The 19,098-nt window shown below is 49.7% G+C and overlaps 1 protein-coding gene across 1 annotated transcript in view; it reads right to left on the bottom strand.

Annotated features, from left to right (window-relative positions):
* Nucleotides 1–19,098, bottom strand: part of ak5 (adenylate kinase 5) — a 163,652-nt gene that overhangs the window by 72,809 nt on the left and 71,745 nt on the right. The window contains exon 6 of the mRNA XM_036966543.2: nucleotides 17,331–17,522. Coding sequence (XP_036822438.2) covers nucleotides 17,331–17,522 — 192 coding nt within the window. The remainder of the gene's footprint in view (nucleotides 1–17,330; nucleotides 17,523–19,098) is intronic.

The raw sequence follows: 19,098 nt of genomic DNA on the forward strand, positions 1-19,098 counted from the left end.
GGGATTAGTCTCTCTAATGCTTCTGATGAATGTGTGGGATTAGTCTCTCTAATGCTTCTGCTGAATGTTAGGGATTAGTCTCTCTAATGCTTCTGATGAATGTTAAGGATTAGTCTCTCTAATGCTTCTGATGAATGTTAAGGATTAGTCTCTCTAATGCTTCTGATGAATGTGTGGGATTAGTCTCTCTAATGCTTCTGATTAATGTGTGGGATTAGTCTCTCTAATGCTTCTGATGAATGTGTGGGATTAGTCTCTCTAATGCTTCTGCTGAATGTTAAGGATTAGTCTCTCTAATGCTTCTGATTAATGTGTGGGATTAGTCTCTCTAATGCTTCTGCTGAATGTTAAGGATTAGTCTCTCTAATGCTTCTGATTAATGTGTGGGATTAGTCTCTCTAATGCTTCTGATGAATGTGTGGGATTAGTCTCTCTAATGCTTCTGATGAATGTTTGGGATTAGTCTCTCTAATGCTTCTGCTGAATGTTAGGGATTAGTCTCTCTAATGCTTCTGATGAATGTGTGGGATTAGTCTCTCTAATGCTTCTGCTGAATGTTAGGGATTAGTCTCTCTAATGCTTCTGATGAATGTTAAGGATTAGTCTCTCTAATGCTTCTGATTAATGTGTGGGATTAGTCTCTCTAATGCTTCTGATGAATGTGTGGGATTAGTCTCTCTAATGCTTCTGATGAATGTGTGGGATTAGTCTCTCTAATGCTTCTGATTAATGTTTGGGATTAGTCTCTCTAATGCTTCTGATGAATGTTTAGGATTAGTCTCTCTAATGCTTCTGCTGAATGTGTGGGATTAGTCTCTCTAATGCTTCTGCTGAATGTTAGGGATTAGTCTCTCTAATGCTTCTGATGAATGTTTGGGATTAGTCTCTCTAATGCTTCTGCTGAATGTTAGGGATTAGTCTCTCTAATGCTTCTGCTGAATGTTAGGGATTAGTCTCTCTAATGCTTCTGCTGAATGTTAGGGATTAGTCTCTCTAATGCTTCTGATTAATGTGTGGGATTAGTCTCTCTAATGCTTCTGCTGAATGTGTGGGATTAGTCTCTCTAATGCTTCTGCTGAATGTGTGGGATTAGTCTCTCTAATGCTTCTGCTGAATGTTAAGGATTAGTCTCTCTAATGCTTCTGATTAATGTTTGGAGTTAGTCTCTCTAATGCTTCTGATGAATGTGTGGGATTAGTCTCTCTAATGCTTCTGATTAATGTTTGGGATTAGTCTCTCTAATGCTTCTGCTGAATGTGTGGGATTAGTCTCTCTAATGCTTCTGATTAATGTTTGGGATTAGTCTCTCTAATGCTTCTGATTAATGTGTGGGATTAGTCTCTCTAATGCTTCTGATGAATGTTAAGGATTAGTCTCTCTAATGCTTCTGATGAATGTTAAGGATTAGTCTCTCTAATGCTTCTGCTGAATGTTAGGGATTAGTCTCTCTAATGCTTCTGATTAATGTGTGGGATTAGTCTCTCTAATGCTTCTGATTAATGTGTGGGATTAGTCTCTCTAATGCTTCTGATGAATGTTAAGGATTAGTCTCTCTAATGCTTCTGATGAATGTGTGGGATTAGTCTCTCTAATGCTTCTGATGAATGTTAAGGATTAGTCTCTCTAATGCTTCTGGTGAATGTTTGGGATTAGTCTCTCTAATGCTGTGATGTGTACTATCTGACATACCTAAGGTGCTGATAGGAGAGACAGGTGAGGGCCACAAGCCTTGTGGCAGTCTAAGTGGAACTGGCTTTAGGGCCACAAGCCTTGTGGCAGTCTAAGTGGAGGAGGCTTTAGGGCCACAAGCCTTCTGGCAGTCTAAGTTGAGGAGGCTTTAGGGCCACAAGCCTTGTGGCAGTCTAAGTGGAGGAGGCTTTAGGGCCACAAGGCTTGTGGCAGTCTAAGTGGAGGAGGCTTTAGAGCCACAAGCCTTGTGGCAGTCTAAGTTGAGGAGGTTTTAGGGCCACAAGTGTTTCCGGGTCAACTCACATGTCCACCCAATGTTCTCCCGAGACTTCAGAATCTAACCTCTCTCTCTCTTCTCCCGTAAATATTGTATCTATCTCCCCTGCACATATTTCTCTCTCTCTCTCTCGTCCTGTAAATATTGTATCTATCTCCCCTGCACATATTTCTCTCTCTCTGTGTTCATATCTCTCTTCCTACACACGCTCTCTACTGTCCTGTCCTCTCACCCCCTCTTTACACCACTGCTACTCTCTCATCTATGCATAGTCACTTTAATAACTCCACCTACATGTACATACTACCTCAACTAACCGGTGGCTCCGCACATTGACTCTATACCGTAACCCTTGTATATAGCCTCCACATTGACTCTGTACCGGTACCCCCTGTATATAGCCTCCACATTGACTCTGTACCGTAACACCCTGTATATAGCCTCCACATTGACTCTGTACCGGTACCCCCTGTATATAGCCTCTACATTGACTCTGTACCGGTACCCCCTGTATATAGCCTCCACATTGACTCTGTACCGGTACCCCCTGTATATAGTCTCCACATTGACTCTGTACCGGTACCCCTGTATATAGTCTCCACATTGACTCTGTACCGGTACCCCTGTATATAGCCTCCACATTGACTCTGTACCGGTACCCCCTGTATATAGTCTCCACAATGACTCTGTACCGGTACCCCTGTATATAGCCTCCACATTGACTCTGTACTGGTACCCCCTGTATATAGTCTCCACATTGACTCTGTACCGGCACCCCCTGTATATAGCCTCAACATTGACTCTGTACCGGTACCCCCTGTATATAGTCTCCACATTGACTCTGTACCGGTACCCCCTGTATATAGCCTCCACATTGACTCTGTACCGGTACCCCTGTATATAGCCTCCACATTGACTCTGTACCGGTACCCCTGTATATAGCCTCCACATTGACTCTGTACCGGTACCCCCTGTATATAGCCTCCACATTGACTCTGTACCGGTACCCCTGTATATAGCCTCCACATTGACTCTGTACCGGTACCCCCTGTATATAGCCTCCACATTGACTCTGTACTGGTACCCCCTGTATATAGCCTCCACATTGACTCTGTACCGGTACCCCCTGTATATAGCCTCCACATTGACTCTGTACCGGTACCCCTGTATATAGCCTCCACATTGACTCTGTACTGGTACCCCCTGTATATAGCCTCCACATTGACTCTGTACCGGTACCCCCTGTATATAGTCTCCACATTGACTCTGTACCGGTACCCCTGTATATAGCCTCCACATTGACTCTGTACCGGTACCCCCTGTATATAGCCTCCACATAGACTCTGTACCGGTACCCCCTGTATATAGTCTCCACATTGACTCTGTACCGTAACCCCTGTATATAGCCTCCATATTGACTCTGTACCGTAACCCCTGTATATAGCCTCCACATTGACTCTGTACCGGTACCCCCTGTATATAGCCTCCACATTGACTCTGTACCGGTACCCCCTGTATATAGTCTCCACATTGACTCTGTACCGGTACCCCCTGTATATAGTCTCCACATTGACTCTGTACCGGTACCCCCTGTATATAGCCTCCACATTGACTCTGTACCGGTACCCCCTGTATATAGTCTCCACATTGACTCTGTACCGGTACCCCTGTATATAGCCTCCACATTGACTCTGTACCGGTACCCCCTGTATATAGCCTCCACATTGACTCTGTACCGGTACCCCCTGTATATAGTCTCCACATTGACTCTGTACCGTAACCCCTGTATATAGCCTCCATATTGACTCTGTACCGTAACCCCTGTATATAGCCTCCACATTGACTCTGTACCGGTACCCCCTGTATATAGCCTCCACATTGACTCTGTACCGGTACCCCCTGTATATAGTCTCCACATTGACTCTGTACCGGTACCCCCTGTATATAGTCTCCACATTGACTCTGTACCGGTACCCCCTGTATATAGCCTCCACATTGACTCTGTACTGGTACCCCCTGTATATAGCCTCCACATTGACTCTGTACCGGTACCCCCTGTATATAGCCTCCACATTGACTCTGTACCGGTACCCCCTGTATATAGCCTCCACATTGACTCTGTACCGGTACCCCCTGTATATAGCCTCCACATTGACTCTGTAAGGTCTACTACACCTGTTGTATTCAGCATTTCACTGTGAGGTCTACTACACCTGTTGTATTCAGCATTTCACTGTGAGGTCTACTACACCTGTTGTATTCAGCATTTCACTGTAAGGTCTACTACACCTGTTGTATTCAGCATTTCACTGTAAGGTCTACTACACCTGTTGTATTCAGTATTTCACTGTAAGGTCTACTACACCTGTTGTATTCAGCATTTCACCTTAAGGTCTACTACACCTGTTGTATTCAGCATTTCACTCAAATAGCACCCTATTCCCTATTTAGTCTCAAATAGCACCCTATTCCCTATTTAGAAACACACAGCAGTTGGGGACACACAGCTGGAAACACACAGCTGGAGACACACAGCTGGAGACACACAGCTAGAAACACACAGCTGGAAACACACAGCTAGAAACACACAGCTGGGGACACACAGCTGGAGACACACAGCTGGAGACACACAGCTGGGGACATACAGCTAGAAACACACAGCTGGAGACACACAGCTGGAGACACACAGCTGGGGACACACAGCTGGAGACACACAGCTGGAAATACACAGCTGGAGACACACAGCTGGAGACACACAGCTGAAAACACACAGCTGGAGACACAGCTGAGGACACACAGCTGGAGACACACAGCTGGAGACACACAGCTGGAGACACACAGCTGGAAACACACAGCTGGAGAGACACAGCTGGAAACACACAGTTGGAGTCACAAAGCTGGGGACACACAGCTGGAGACACACAGCAGGGGACACACAGCTGGAAACACACAGTTGGGGTCACACAGCTGGGGACACACAGCTGGAGACACACAGCTGGAGACACACAGCTGGAAACACAGCTGGAGAGACAGCTGGGGACACACAGCTGGGGACACACAGCTGGGGACACACAGCTAGAAACACAGCTGGAAACACACAGCTGGAGTGACTGGTCTCACTTCTTCACACTGACAGAAGAAGACTCTGTGAGCCCACCTCTGAGGGGTGGATGGACTGGTTTCACTTCTTCACACTGAGAGAAGAAGACTCTGTGAGCCCACCTCTGAGGGGTGGAGGGACTGGTTTCACTTCTTCACACTGAGAGAAGAAGACTCTGTGAGCCCACCTCTGAGGGGTGGAGTGACGGGTCTCACTTCTTCACACTGAGAGAAGAAGACTCTGTGAGCCCACCTCTGAGGGGTGGAGGGACTGGTCTCACTTCTTCAGCTGGGTGTGGATCCAGACAGTGTAACACAGGGTGTTCATGTGATGAGGCCGTGGGGACAGAGGTCCAAGACACAATAATGTCAATCTTTTGTTGTTTTTAGCTTAAAAAGACAGATTCTTCCTGCAATGCATAAAGCTATGGATAATAATTGTCCGCGGCATATTTTCATCAACAGAGAGACATCCTGTAATACAATATGCATTTACAATGACGTTGATATTTATTGCTGTGATCCTAGAGGTCTTCACAACAGGAAGGAGGATTAAATCTGCATGATCCTCTTTAATAGTTTCAGATTGGTTCACCACCATTAACCTATTTATCCCCTCAGAGTGCTATTGCTCTGCTGTGTGTGATGACACCAGAGAGAGACAGGCTAGGTTACCCAAGGTAGAGACACTACAGCCCAGAGAGAGACAGGCTAGGTTACCCAAGGTAGAGACACTACAGCCCAGAGAGAGAGGCTAGGTTACCCAAGGTAGAGACACTACAGCCCAGAGAGAGAGAGGCTAGGTTACCCAAGGTAGAGACACTACAGCCCAGAGAGAGACAGGCTAGGTTACCCAAGGTAGAGACACTACAGCCCAGAGAGAGACAGGCTAGGTTACCCAAGGTAGAGACACTACAGCCCAGAGAGAGAGGCTAGGTTACCCAAGGTAGAGACACTACAGCCCAGAGAGAGAGAGGCTAGGTTACCCAAGGTAGAGACAATACAGCCCAGAGAGAGAGAGAGGCTAGGTTACCCAAGGTAGAGACACTACAGCCCAGAGAGAGAGAGAGGCTAGGTTACCCAAGGTAGAGACACTACAGCCCAGAGAGAGACAGGCTAGGTTACCCAAGGAAGAGACACTACAGCCCAGGGAGAGAGAGGCTAGGTTACCCAAGGAAGAGACACTACAGCCCAGAGAGAGAGAGGCTAGGTTACCCAAGGTAGAGACACTACAGCCCAGAGAGAGAGAGGCTAGGTTACCCAAGGTAGAGACACTACAGCCCAGAGAGAGAGACAGATACAGGCTAGGTTACCCAAGGTAGACACACTACAGCCCAGAGAGAGAGAGGCTAGGCTACCCAAGGTAGAGACACAACAGCCAGAGAGAGACAGGCTAGGTTACCCAAGGTAGAGACACTACAGCCCAGAGAGAGACAGGCTAGGTTACCCAAGGTAGAGACACTACAGCCCAGAGAGAGAGACAGATACAGGCTAGGTTACCCAAGGTAGAGCCACTACAGCCCAGAGAGAGAGACAGATACAGGCTAGGTTACCCAAGGTAGAGACACTACAGCCCAGAGAGAGAGAGAGACAGGCTAGGTTACCCAAGGTAGAGACACTACAGCCCAGAGAGAGAGAGAGGCTAGGTTACCCAAGCGAGAGACACTACAGCCCAGAGAGAGAGGCTAGGTTACACAAGGTAGAGACACTACAGCCCAGAGAGAGACAGGCTAGGTTACCCAAGGTAGAGACACTACAGCCCAGAGAGAGAGGCAGGCTAGGTTACCCAAGGTAGAGACACTACAGCCCAGAGAGAGAGAGAGGCTAGGTTACCCAAGGTAGAGACACTACAGCCCAGAGAGAGAGACAGGCTAGGTTACACAAGGTAGAGACACTACAGCCCAGAGAGAGAGGCTAGGTTACCCAAGGTAGAGACACTACAGCCCAGAGAGAGAAGCTAGGTTACCCAAGGTAGAGACACTACAGCTCAGAGAGAGACCGATACAGACTAGGTTACCCAAGGTAGAGACACTACAGCCCAGAGAGAGAGGCTAGGTTACCCAAGGTAGAGACACTACAGCCCAGAGAGAGAGACAGGCTAAGTTACCCAAGGTAGAGACACTACAGCCCAGAGAGAGAGGCTAGGTTACCCAAGGTAGAGACACTACAGCCCAGAGAGACAGGCTAGGTTACCCAAGGTAGAGACACTACAGCCCAGAGAGAGACAGGCTAGGTTACCCAAGGTAGAGACACTACAGCCCAGAGAGAGAGGCAGGCTAGGTTACCCAAGGTAGAGACACTACAGCCCAGAGAGAGAGAGAGGCTAGGTTACCCAAGGTAGAGACACTACAGCCCAGAGAGAGAGAGACAGGCTAGGTTACCCAAGGTAGAGACACTACAGCCCAGAGAGAGAAGCTAGGTTACCCAAGGTAGAGACACTACAGCTCAGAGAGAGACCGATACAGACTAGGTTACCCAAGGTAGAGACACTACAGCCCAGAGAGAGAGAGAGGCTAGGTTACCCAAGGTAGAGACACTACAGCCCAGAGAGAGAGGCTAGGTTACCCAAGGTAGAGACACTACAGCCCAGAGAGAGAGAGGCTAGGTTACCCAAGGTAGAGACACTACAGCCCAGAGAGACAGGCTAGGTTACCCAAGGTAGAGACACTACAGCCCAGAGAGACAGGCTAGGTTACCCAAGGTAGAGACACTACAGCCCAGAGAGAGAGAGGCTAGGTTACCCAAGGTAGAGACACTACAGCTCAGAGAGACAGGCTAGGTAACCCAAGGTAGAGACACTACAGCCCAGAGAGAGAGAGGCTAGGCTACCCAAGGTAGAGACACAACAGCCAGAGAGAGACAGGCTAGGTTACCCAAGGTAGAGACACTACAGCCCAGAGAGAGACAGGCTAGGTTACCCAAGGTAGAGACACTACAGCCCAGAGAGAGAGACAGATACAGGCTAGGTTACCCAAGGTAGAGACACTACAGCCCAGAGAGAGAGACAGATACAGGCTAGGTTACCCAAGGTAGAGACACTACAGCCCAGAGAGAGAGAGAGACAGGCTAGGTTACCCAAGGTAGAGACACTACAGCCAGAGAGAGACAGGCTAGGTTACCCAAGGTAGAGACACTACAGCCCAGAGAGAGACAGGCTAGGTTACCCAAGGTAGAGACACAACAGCCAGAGAGAGACAGGCTAGGTTACCCAAGGTAGAGACACTACAGCCCAGAGAGAGACAGGCTAGGTTACCCAAGGTAGAGACACTACAGCCCAGAGAGAGAGACAGATACAGGCTAGGTTACCCAAGGTAGAGACACTACAGCCCAGAGAGAGAGACAGATACAGGCTAGGTTACCCAAGGTAGACACACTACAGCCCAGAGAGAGAGAGGCTAGGCTACCCAAGGTAGAGACACAACAGCCAGAGAGAGACAGGCTAGGTTACCCAAGGTAGAGACACTACAGCCCAGAGAGAGACAGGCTAGGTTACCCAAGGTAGAGACACTACAGCCCAGAGAGAGAGACAGATACAGGCTAGGTTACCCAAGGTAGAGCCACTACAGCCCAGAGAGAGAGACAGATACAGGCTAGGTTACCCAAGGTAGAGACACTACAGCCCAGAGAGAGAGACAGATACAGGCTAGGTTACCCAAGGTAGAGACACTACAGCCCAGAGAGAGAGAGAGGCTAGGTTACCCAAGCGAGAGACACTACAGCCCAGAGAGAGAGGCTAGGTTACACAAGGTAGAGACACTACAGCCCAGAGAGAGACAGGCTAGGTTACCCAAGGTAGAGACACTACAGCCCAGAGAGAGAGGCAGGCTAGGTTACCCAAGGTAGAGACACTACAGCCCAGAGAGAGAGAGAGGCTAGGTTACCCAAGGTAGAGACACTACAGCCCAGAGAGAGAGACAGGCTAGGTTACACAAGGTAGAGACACTACAGCCCAGAGAGAGAGGCTAGGTTACCCAAGGTAGAGACACTACAGCTCAGAGAGAGACCGATACAGACTAGGTTACCCAAGGTAGAGACACTACAGCCCAGAGAGAGAGGCTAGGTTACCCAAGGTAGAGACACTACAGCCTAGAGAGAGAGACAGGCTAGGTTACCCAAGGTAGAGACACTACAGCCCAGAGAGAGAGGCAGGCTAGGTTACCCAAGGTAGAGACACTACAGCCCAGAGAGAGAGACAGGCTAGGTTAGCCAAGGTAGAGACACTACAGCCCAGAGAGAGAGGCTAGGTTACCCAAGGTAGAGACACTACAGCCCAGAGAGACAGGCTAGGTTACCCAAGGTAGAGACACTACAGCCCAGAGAGAGACAGGCTAGGTTACCCAAGGTAGAGACACTACAGCCCAGAGAGAGAGGCAGGCTAGGTTACCCAAGGTAGAGACACTACAGCCCAGAGAGAGAGAGAGGCTAGGTTACCCAAGGTAGAGACACTACAGCCCAGAGAGAGAGAGACAGGCTAGGTTACCCAAGGTAGAGACACTACAGCCCAGAGAGAGAAGCTAGGTTACCCAAGGTAGAGACACTACAGCTCAGAGAGAGACCGATACAGACTAGGTTACCCAAGGTAGAGACACTACAGCCCAGAGAGAGAGAGAGGCTAGGTTACCCAAGGTAGAGACACTACAGCCCAGAGAGAGAGGCTAGGTTACCCAAGGTAGAGACACTACAGCCCAGAGAGAGAGAGGCTAGGTTACCCAAGGTAGAGACACTACAGCCCAGAGAGAGAGAGGCTAGGTTACCCAAGGTAGAGACACTACAGCTCAGAGAGAGAGACAGGCTAGGTTACCCAAGGTAGAGACACTACAGCCCAGAGAGAGAGAGGCTAGGCTACCCAAGGTAGAGACACAACAGCCAGAGAGAGACAGGCTAGGTTACCCAAGGTAGAGACACTACAGCCCAGAGAGAGACAGGCTAGGTTACCCAAGGTAGAGACACTACAGCCCAGAGAGAGAGACAGATACAGGCTAGGTTACCCAAGGTAGAGACACTACAGCCCAGAGAGAGAGACAGATACAGGCTAGGTTACCCAAGGTAGAGACACTACAGCCCAGAGAGAGAGAGAGACAGGCTAGGTTACCCAAGGTAGAGACACTACAGCCCAGAGAGAGAGAGAGGCTAGGTTACCCAAGCGAGAGACACTACAGCCCAGAGAGAGAGGCTAGGTTACCCAAGGTAGAGACACTACAGCCCAGAGAGAGACAGGCTAGGTTACCCAAGGTAGAGACACTACAGCCCAGAGAGAGAGGCAGGCTAGGTTACCCAAGGTAGAGACACTACAGCCCAGAGAGAGAGAGAGGCTAGGTTACCCAAGGTAGAGACACTACAGCCCAGAGAGAGAGGCTAGGTTACCCAAGGTAGAGACACTACAGCCCAGAGAGAGAAGCTAGGTTACCCAAGGTAGAGACACTACAGCTCAGAGAGAGACCGATACAGACTAGGTTACCCAAGGTAGAGACACTACAGCCCAGAGAGAGAGGCTAGGTTACCCAAGGTAGAGACACTACAGCCTAGAGAGAGAGACAGGCTAGGTTACCCAAGGTAGAGACACTACAGCCCAGAGAGAGAGGCTAGGTTACCCAAGGTAGAGACACTACAGCCCAGAGAGACAGGCTAGGTTACCCAAGGTAGAGACACTACAGCCCAGAGAGAGACAGGCTAGGTTACCCAAGGTAGAGACACTACAGCCCAGAGAGAGAGGCAGGCTAGGTTACCCAAGGTAGAGACACTACAGCCCAGAGAGAGAGGCAGGCTAGGTTACCCAAGGTAGAGACACTACAGCCCAGAGAGAGAGACAGGCTAGGTTACCCAAGGTAGAGACACTACAGCCCAGAGAGAGAAGCTAGGTTACCCAAGGTAGAGACACTACAGCTCAGAGAGAGACCGATACAGACTAGGTTACCCAAGGTAGAGACACTACAGCCCAGAGAGAGAGAGAGGCTAGGTTACCCAAGGTAGAGACACTACAGCCCAGAGAGAGAGGCTAGGTTACCCAAAGTAGAGACACTACAGCCCAGAGAGAGAGAGGCTAGGTTACCCAAGGTAGAGACACTACAGCCCAGAGAGACAGGCTAGGTTACCCAAGGTAGAGACACTACAGCCCAGAGAGACAGGCTAGGTTACCCAAGGTAGAGACACTACAGCCCAGAGAGAGAGAGGCTAGGTTACCCAAGGTAGAGACACTACAGCTCAGAGAGAGAGACAGGCTAGGTTACCCAAGGTAGAGACACTACAGCCCAGAGAGAGAGAGGCTAGGCTACCCAAGGTAGAGACACAACAGCCAGAGAGAGACAGGCTAGGTTACCCAAGGTAGAGACACTACAGCCCAGAGAGAGACAGGCTAGGTTACCCAAGGTAGAGACACTACAGCCCAGAGAGAGAGACAGATACAGGCTAGGTTACCCAAGGTAGAGACACTACAGCCCAGAGAGAGAGACAGATACAGGCTAGGTTACCCAAGGTAGAGACACTACAGCCCAGAGAGAGAGAGAGAGACAGGCTAGGTTACCCAAGGTAGAGACACTACAGCCCAGAGAGAGAGAGAGGCTAGGTTACCCAAGCGAGAGACACTACAGCCCAGAGAGAGAGGCTAGGTTACCCAAGGTAGAGACACTACAGCCCAGAGAGAGACAGGCTAGGTTACCCAAGGTAGAGACACTACAGCCCAGAGAGAGAGGCAGGCTAGGTTACCCAAGGTAGAGACACTACAGCCCAGAGAGAGAGAGAGGCTAGGTTACCCAAGGTAGAGACACTACAGCCCAGAGAGAGAGGCTAGGTTACCCAAGGTAGAGACACTACAGCCCAGAGAGAGAAGCTAGGTTACCCAAGGTAGAGACACTACAGCTCAGAGAGAGACCGATACAGACTAGGTTACCCAAGGTAGAGACACTACAGCCCAGAGAGAGAGGCTAGGTTACCCAAGGTAGAGACACTACAGCCTAGAGAGAGAGACAGGCTAGGTTACCCAAGGTAGAGACACTACAGCCCAGAGAGAGAGGCTAGGTTACCCAAGGTAGAGACACTACAGCCCAGAGAGACAGGCTAGGTTACCCAAGGTAGAGACACTACAGCCCAGAGAGAGACAGGCTAGGTTACCCAAGGTAGAGACACTACAGCCCAGAGAGAGAGGCAGGCTAGGTTACCCAAGGTAGAGACACTACAGCCCAGAGAGAGAGGCAGGCTAGGTTACCCAAGGTAGAGACACTACAGCCCAGAGAGAGAGACAGGCTAGGTTACCCAAGGTAGAGACACTACAGCCCAGAGAGAGAAGCTAGGTTACCCAAGGTAGAGACACTACAGCTCAGAGAGAGACCGATACAGACTAGGTTACCCAAGGTAGAGACACTACAGCCCAGAGAGAGAGAGAGGCTAGGTTACCCAAGGTAGAGACACTACAGCCCAGAGAGAGAGGCTAGGTTACCCAAGGTAGAGACACTACAGCCCAGAGAGAGAGAGGCTAGGTTACCCAAGGTAGAGACACTACAGCCCAGAGAGAGAGAGGCTAGGTTACCCAAGGTAGAGACACTACAGCTCAGAGAGAGAGACAGGCTAGGTTACCCAAGGTAGAGACACTACAGCCCAGAGAGAGAGAGGCTAGGCTACCCAAGGTAGAGACACAACAGCCAGAGAGAGACAGGCTAGGTTACCCAAGGTAGAGACACTACAGCCCAGAGAGAGACAGGCTAGGTTACCCAAGGTAGAGACACTACAGCCCAGAGAGAGAGACAGATACAGGCTAGGTTACCCAAGGTAGAGACACTACAGCCCAGAGAGAGAGACAGATACAGGCTAGGTTACCCAAGGTAGAGACACTACAGCCCAGAGAGAGAGAGAGACAGGCTAGGTTACCCAAGGTAGAGACACTACAGCCCAGAGAGAGAGAGAGGCTAGGTTACCCAAGCGAGAGACACTACAGCCCAGAGAGAGAGGCTAGGTTACCCAAGGTAGAGACACTACAGCCCAGAGAGAGACAGGCTAGGTTACCCAAGGTAGAGACACTACAGCCCAGAGAGAGAGGCAGGCTAGGTTACCCAAGGTAGAGACACTACAGCCCAGAGAGAGAGAGAGGCTAGGTTACCCAAGGTAGAGACACTACAGCCCAGAGAGAGAGGCTAGGTTACCCAAGGTAGAGACACTACAGCCCAGAGAGAGAAGCTAGGTTACCCAAGGTAGAGACACTACAGCTCAGAGAGAGACCGATACAGACTAGGTTACCCAAGGTAGAGACACTACAGCCCAGAGAGAGAGGCTAGGTTACCCAAGGTAGAGACACTACAGCCTAGAGAGAGAGACAGGCTAGGTTACCCAAGGTAGAGACACTACAGCCCAGAGAGAGAGGCTAGGTTACCCAAGGTAGAGACACTACAGCCCAGAGAGACAGGCTAGGTTACCCAAGGTAGAGACACTACAGCCCAGAGAGAGACAGGCTAGGTTACCCAAGGTAGAGACACTACAGCCCAGAGAGAGAGGCAGGCTAGGTTACCCAAGGTAGAGACACTACAGCCCAGAGAGAGAGGCAGGCTAGGTTACCCAAGGTAGAGACACTACAGCCCAGAGAGAGAGACAGGCTAGGTTACCCAAGGTAGAGACACTACAGCCCAGAGAGACAGGCTAGGTTACCCAAGGTAGAGACACTACAGCCCAGAGAGAGAGAGGCTAGGTTACCCAAGGTAGAGACACTACAGCTCAGAGAGAGAGACAGGCTAGGTTACCCAAGGTAGAGACACTACAGCCCAGAGAGAGAGAGGCTAGGCTACCCAAGGTAGAGACACAACAGCCAGAGAGAGACAGGCTAGGTTACCCAAGGTAGAGACACTACAGCCCAGAGAGAGACAGGCTAGGTTACCCAAGGTAGAGACACTACAGCCCAGAGAGAGAGACAGATACAGGCTAGGTTACCCAAGGTAGAGACACTACAGCCCAGAGAGAGAGACAGATACAGGCTAGGTTACCCAAGGTAGAGACACTACAGCCCAGAGAGAGAGAGAGGCTAGGTTACCCAAGCGAGAGACACTACAGCCCAGAGAGAGAGGCTAGGTTACCCAAGGTAGAGACACTACAGCCCAGAGAGAGACAGGCTAGGTTACCCAAGGTAGAGACACTACAGCCCAGAGAGAGAGGCAGGCTAGGTTACCCAAGGTAGAGACACTACAGCCCAGAGAGAGAGAGAGGCTAGGTTACCCAAGGTAGAGACACTACAGCCCAGAGAGAGAGGCTAGGTTACCCAAGGTAGAGACACTACAGCCCAGAGAGAGAAGCTAGGTTACCCAAGGTAGAGACACTACAGCTCAGAGAGAGACCGATACAGACTAGGTTACCCAAGGTAGAGACACTACAGCCCAGAGAGAGAGGCTAGGTTACCCAAGGTAGAGACACTACAGCCTAGAGAGAGAGACAGGCTAGGTTACCCAAGGTAGAGACACTACAGCCCAGAGAGAGAGGCTAGGTTACCCAAGGTAGAGACACTACAGCCCAGAGAGACAGGCTAGGTTACCCAAGGTAGAGACACTACAGCCCAGAGAGAGACAGGCTAGGTTACCCAAGGTAGAGACACTACAGCCCAGAGAGAGAGGCAGGCTAGGTTACCCAAGGTAGAGACACTACAGCCCAGAGAGAGAGGCAGGCTAGGTTACCCAAGGTAGAGACACTACAGCCCAGAGAGAGAGACAGGCTAGGTTACCCAAGGTAGAGACACTACAGCCCAGAGAGAGAAGCTAGGTTACCCAAGGTAGAGACACTACAGCTCAGAGAGAGACCGATACAGACTAGGTTACCCAAGGTAGAGACACTACAGCCCAGAGAGAGAGACAGGCTAGGTTACCCAAGGTAGAGACACTACAGCCCAGAGAGAGAAGCTAGGTTACCCAAGGTAGAGACACTACAGCTCAGAGAGAGACCGATACAGACTAGGTTACCCAAGGTAGAGACACTACAGCCCAGAGAGAGAGGCTAGGTTACCCAAGGTAGAGACACTACAGCCTAGAGAGAGAGACAGGCTAGGTTACCCAAGGTAGAGACACTACAGCCCAGAGAGAGAGGCTAGGTTACCCAAGGTAGAGACACTACAGCCCAGAGAGACAGGCTAGGTTACCCAAGGTAGAGACACTACAGCCCAGAGAGACAGGCTAGGTTACCCAAGGTAGAGACACTACAGCCCAGAGAGACAGGCTAGGTTACCCAAGGTAGAGACACTACAGCCCAGAGAGAGACAGGCTAGGTTACCCAAGGTAGAGACACTACAGCCCAGAGAGAGAGGCAGGCTAGGTTACCCAAGGTAGAGACACTACAGCCCAGAGAGAGAGGCAGGCTAGGTTACCCAAGGTAGAGACACTACAGCCCAGAGAGAGAGACAGGCTAGGTTACCCAAGGTAGAGACACTACAGCCCAGAGAGAGAAGCTAGGTTACCCAAGGTAGAGACACTACAGCTCAGAGAGAGACCGATACAGACTAGGTTACCCAAGGTAGAGACACTACAGCCCAGAGAGAGAGAGAGGCTAGGTTACCCAAGGTAGAGACACTACAGCCCAGAGAGAGAGGCTAGGTTACCCAAGGTAGAGACACTACAGCCCAGAGAGAGAGAGGCTAGGTTACCCAAGGTAGAGACACTACAGCCCAGAGAGACAGGCTAGGTTACCCAAGGTAGAGACACTACAGCCCAGAGAGACAGGCTAGGTTACCCAAGGTAGAGACACTACAGCCCAGAGAGAGAGAGGCTAGGTTACCCAAGGTAGAGACACTACAGCTCAGAGAGAGAGACAGGCTAGGTTACCCAAGGTAGATACACTACAGCCCAGAGAGAGAGAGGCTAGGTTACCCAAGGTAGAGACACTACAGCCCAGAGAGAGGGGGAGGCTAGGTTACCCAAGGTAGAGACACTACAGCCCAGAGAGACAGGCTAGGTTACCCAAGGAGAAGACACTACAACCCAGAGAGACAGGCTAGGTTACCCAAGGTAGAGACACTACAGCCCAGAGAGAGAGGCTAGGTTACCCAAGGTAGAGACACTACAGCCCAGAGAGAGAGGCTAGGTTACCCAAGGTAGAGACATTACAGCCCAGAGAGAGAGGCTAGGTTACCCAAGGTAGAGACACTACAGCCCAGAGAGAGAGGCTAGGTTACCCAAGGTAGAGACACTACAGCCCAGAGAGAGAGGCTAGGTTACCCAAGGTAGAGACACTACAGCCCAGAGAGACAGGCTAGGTTACCCAAGGAGAAGACAAAGTAGTAATTCCATGCGGCAGCATTAGCTAACAATTCATTGGACCAGCGCTGTTGCTGATCTGAATGAATTAGCATTGAAAACCCGAAGGAAGAGTGGTCAGGATATCAAGAAATTATGTGGCTTTTAAAGGAATTGAATGACACAAGAACAGATATGCTATGTGTGTGCTGAGTAGTTGGCTGAAATTCACTTCGACTGTGAAATTCACTTCAACTGTGAAATTCACTACGATATTTTCCACTTTCTGTACTGCTGACATTCACTTCCTGTTATTCCCACTCTAAATGCTTGTCGTATTGTTTAGAATTCTTCTGAATTATTACAAAGAGTTGTGGGATATTAGAATCCTCCTGCCTTAACCTTTGTCATCTTCAACCTAGAATATAGGTGGGTGTTACACGTTGAAGGTGGATGGTGGAATTTGGCCCAGGCTAAGTAAAGGCCTCTGAGTACCTAGCTTGAGTGCTGAGGGGGTAGGGGTGCTGAGGGCGTAGGGGTGCTGAGGGGGTAGTGGTGCTGAGGGGGTAGTGGTGCTGAGGGGGTAGGGGTGCTGAGGGGGTAGGGGTGCTGAAGGGTTAGTGATGCTGAGGGTTTAGGGGTGCTGAGGGGGTAGGGGTGCTGAGGGGGTAGGGGTTCTGAGGGGGTAGGGGTTCTGAGGGGGTAGTGGTGCTGAGGGGGTAGTGGTGCTGAGGGGGTAGGGGTGCTGAGGGGGTAGGGGTGCTGAGGGGGTAGGGGTGCTGAGGGGTTAGGGGTGCTGAGGGGTTAGGGGTGCTGAGGGGTTAGGGGTGCTGAGGGGGTAGTGGTGCTGAGGGGTTAGGGGTGCTGAGGGGGTAGTGGTGCTGAGGGGGTAGGGGTGCTGAGGGGTTACTCTATCAATAATAGGACAAGCAATACCCTGTCTGTCAGTCTTACTCTAACAATAATAATTTGTGTGAACCCGCAACTAGAATTAGGGTCAGCTGCTGAGTGGTAAACACCATAGACAACGCTTAAAAACTGCTCTCACACACACACACACACCCTTGTCTTACCGTGACGATGAGTCCCCTCTCCTGGAAGTATTTGACCAAGGGGATGGTGTTCTGTTTGAAGTTGGTGAGGCGGCGCTCTGTTGCATTGGGGTTGTCATCAGGACGACCCGTCGCCTCTGCTCGCTTCTCCAGCCGCTCCTTCAGGCGGTGGTTAGCACAGGACAGGAACACCACCAGGTCTGGAGTACAGATCTATTGGAAGAGATAAACATTATTATATTGTTCAGACAGTGGTGTTATGTTCTCTAAAGACAAACAGACATTACGTCGCTGAACAGAAAAGGGAACAAACAAAGGAGTCACTTCGACAACAAAAAACTAATCAGAATGGGTTTTAAACGGTTTCTGAAAAACACCCATGGGGAATTCCCACTGAAAGTTGGCAAAACAACTAGAAAAGGGTCCTAAAATATACCCATGGGGAATTCCCACTGAAAGTTGGCAAAGCAACTAGAAAAGGGTCCTAAAATATACCCATGGGGAATTCCCACTGAAAGTTGGCAAAGCAACTAGAAAAGGGTCCTAAAATATACCCATGGGGAATTCCCACTGAAAGTTGGCAAAGCAACTAGAAAAGGGTCCTAAAATATACCCATGGGGAATTCCCACTGAAAGTTGGCAAAGCAACTAGAAAAGGGTCCTAAAATATACCCATGGGGAATTCCCACTGAAAGTTGGCAAAGCAACTAGAAAAGGGTCCTAAAATATACCCATGGGGAATTCCCACTGAAAGTTGGCAAAGCAACTAGAAAAGGGTCCTAAAATATACCCATGGGGAATTCCCACTGAAAGTTGGCAAAGCAACTAGAAAAGGGTCCTAAAATATACCCATGGGGAATTCCCACTAAAAGTTGGCAAAGCAACTAGAAAAGGGTCCTAAAATATACCCATGGGGAATTCCCACTGAAAGTTGGCAAAACAACTAGAAAAGGGTCCTAAAATATACCCATGGGGAATTCCCACTGAAAGTTGGCAAAGCAACTAGAAAAGGGTCCTAAAATATACCCATGGGGAATTCCCACTGAAAGTTGGCAAAGCAACTAGAAAAGGGTCCTAAAATATACCCATGGGGAATTCCCACTGAAAGTTGGCAAAGCAACTAGAAAAGGGTCCTAAAATATACCCATGGGGAATTCCCACTGAAAGTTGGCAAAGCAACTAGAAAAGGGTCCTAAAATATACCCATGGGGAATTCCCACTGAAAGTTGGCAAAGCAACTAGAAAAGGGTCCTAAAATATACCCATGGGGAATTCCCACTGAAAGTTGGCAAAACAACTAGAAAAGGGTCCTAAAATATACCCATGGGGAATTCCCACTGAAAGTTGGCAAAGCAACTAGAAAAGGGTCCTAAAATATACCCATGGGGAATTCCCACTGAAAGTTGGCAAAGCAACTAGAAAAGGGTCCTAAAATATACCCATGGGGAATTCCCACTGAAAGTTGGCAAAGCAACTAGAAAAGGGTCCTAAAATATACCCATGGGGAATTCCCACTGAAAGTTGGCAAAGCAACTAGAAAAGGGTCCTAAAATATACCCATGGGGAATTCCCACTGAAAGTTGGCAAAACAACTAGAAAAGGGTCCTAAAATATACCCATGGGGAATTCCCACTGAAAGTTGGCAGAGCAACTAGAAAAGGGTCCTAAAATATACCCATGGGGAATTCCCACTGAAAGTTGGCAAAGCAACTAGAAAAGGGTCCTAAAATATACCCATGGGGAATTCCCACTGAAAGTTGGCAAAACAACTAGAAAAGGGTCCTACAAT

Source organism: Oncorhynchus mykiss, chromosome 28 (assembly GCF_057628025.1).
Source record: "Oncorhynchus mykiss isolate SJ-2025 chromosome 28, ASM5762802v1, whole genome shotgun sequence".
In the NCBI taxonomy this organism is placed as follows: Eukaryota; Metazoa; Chordata; class Actinopteri; order Salmoniformes; family Salmonidae; genus Oncorhynchus; species Oncorhynchus mykiss.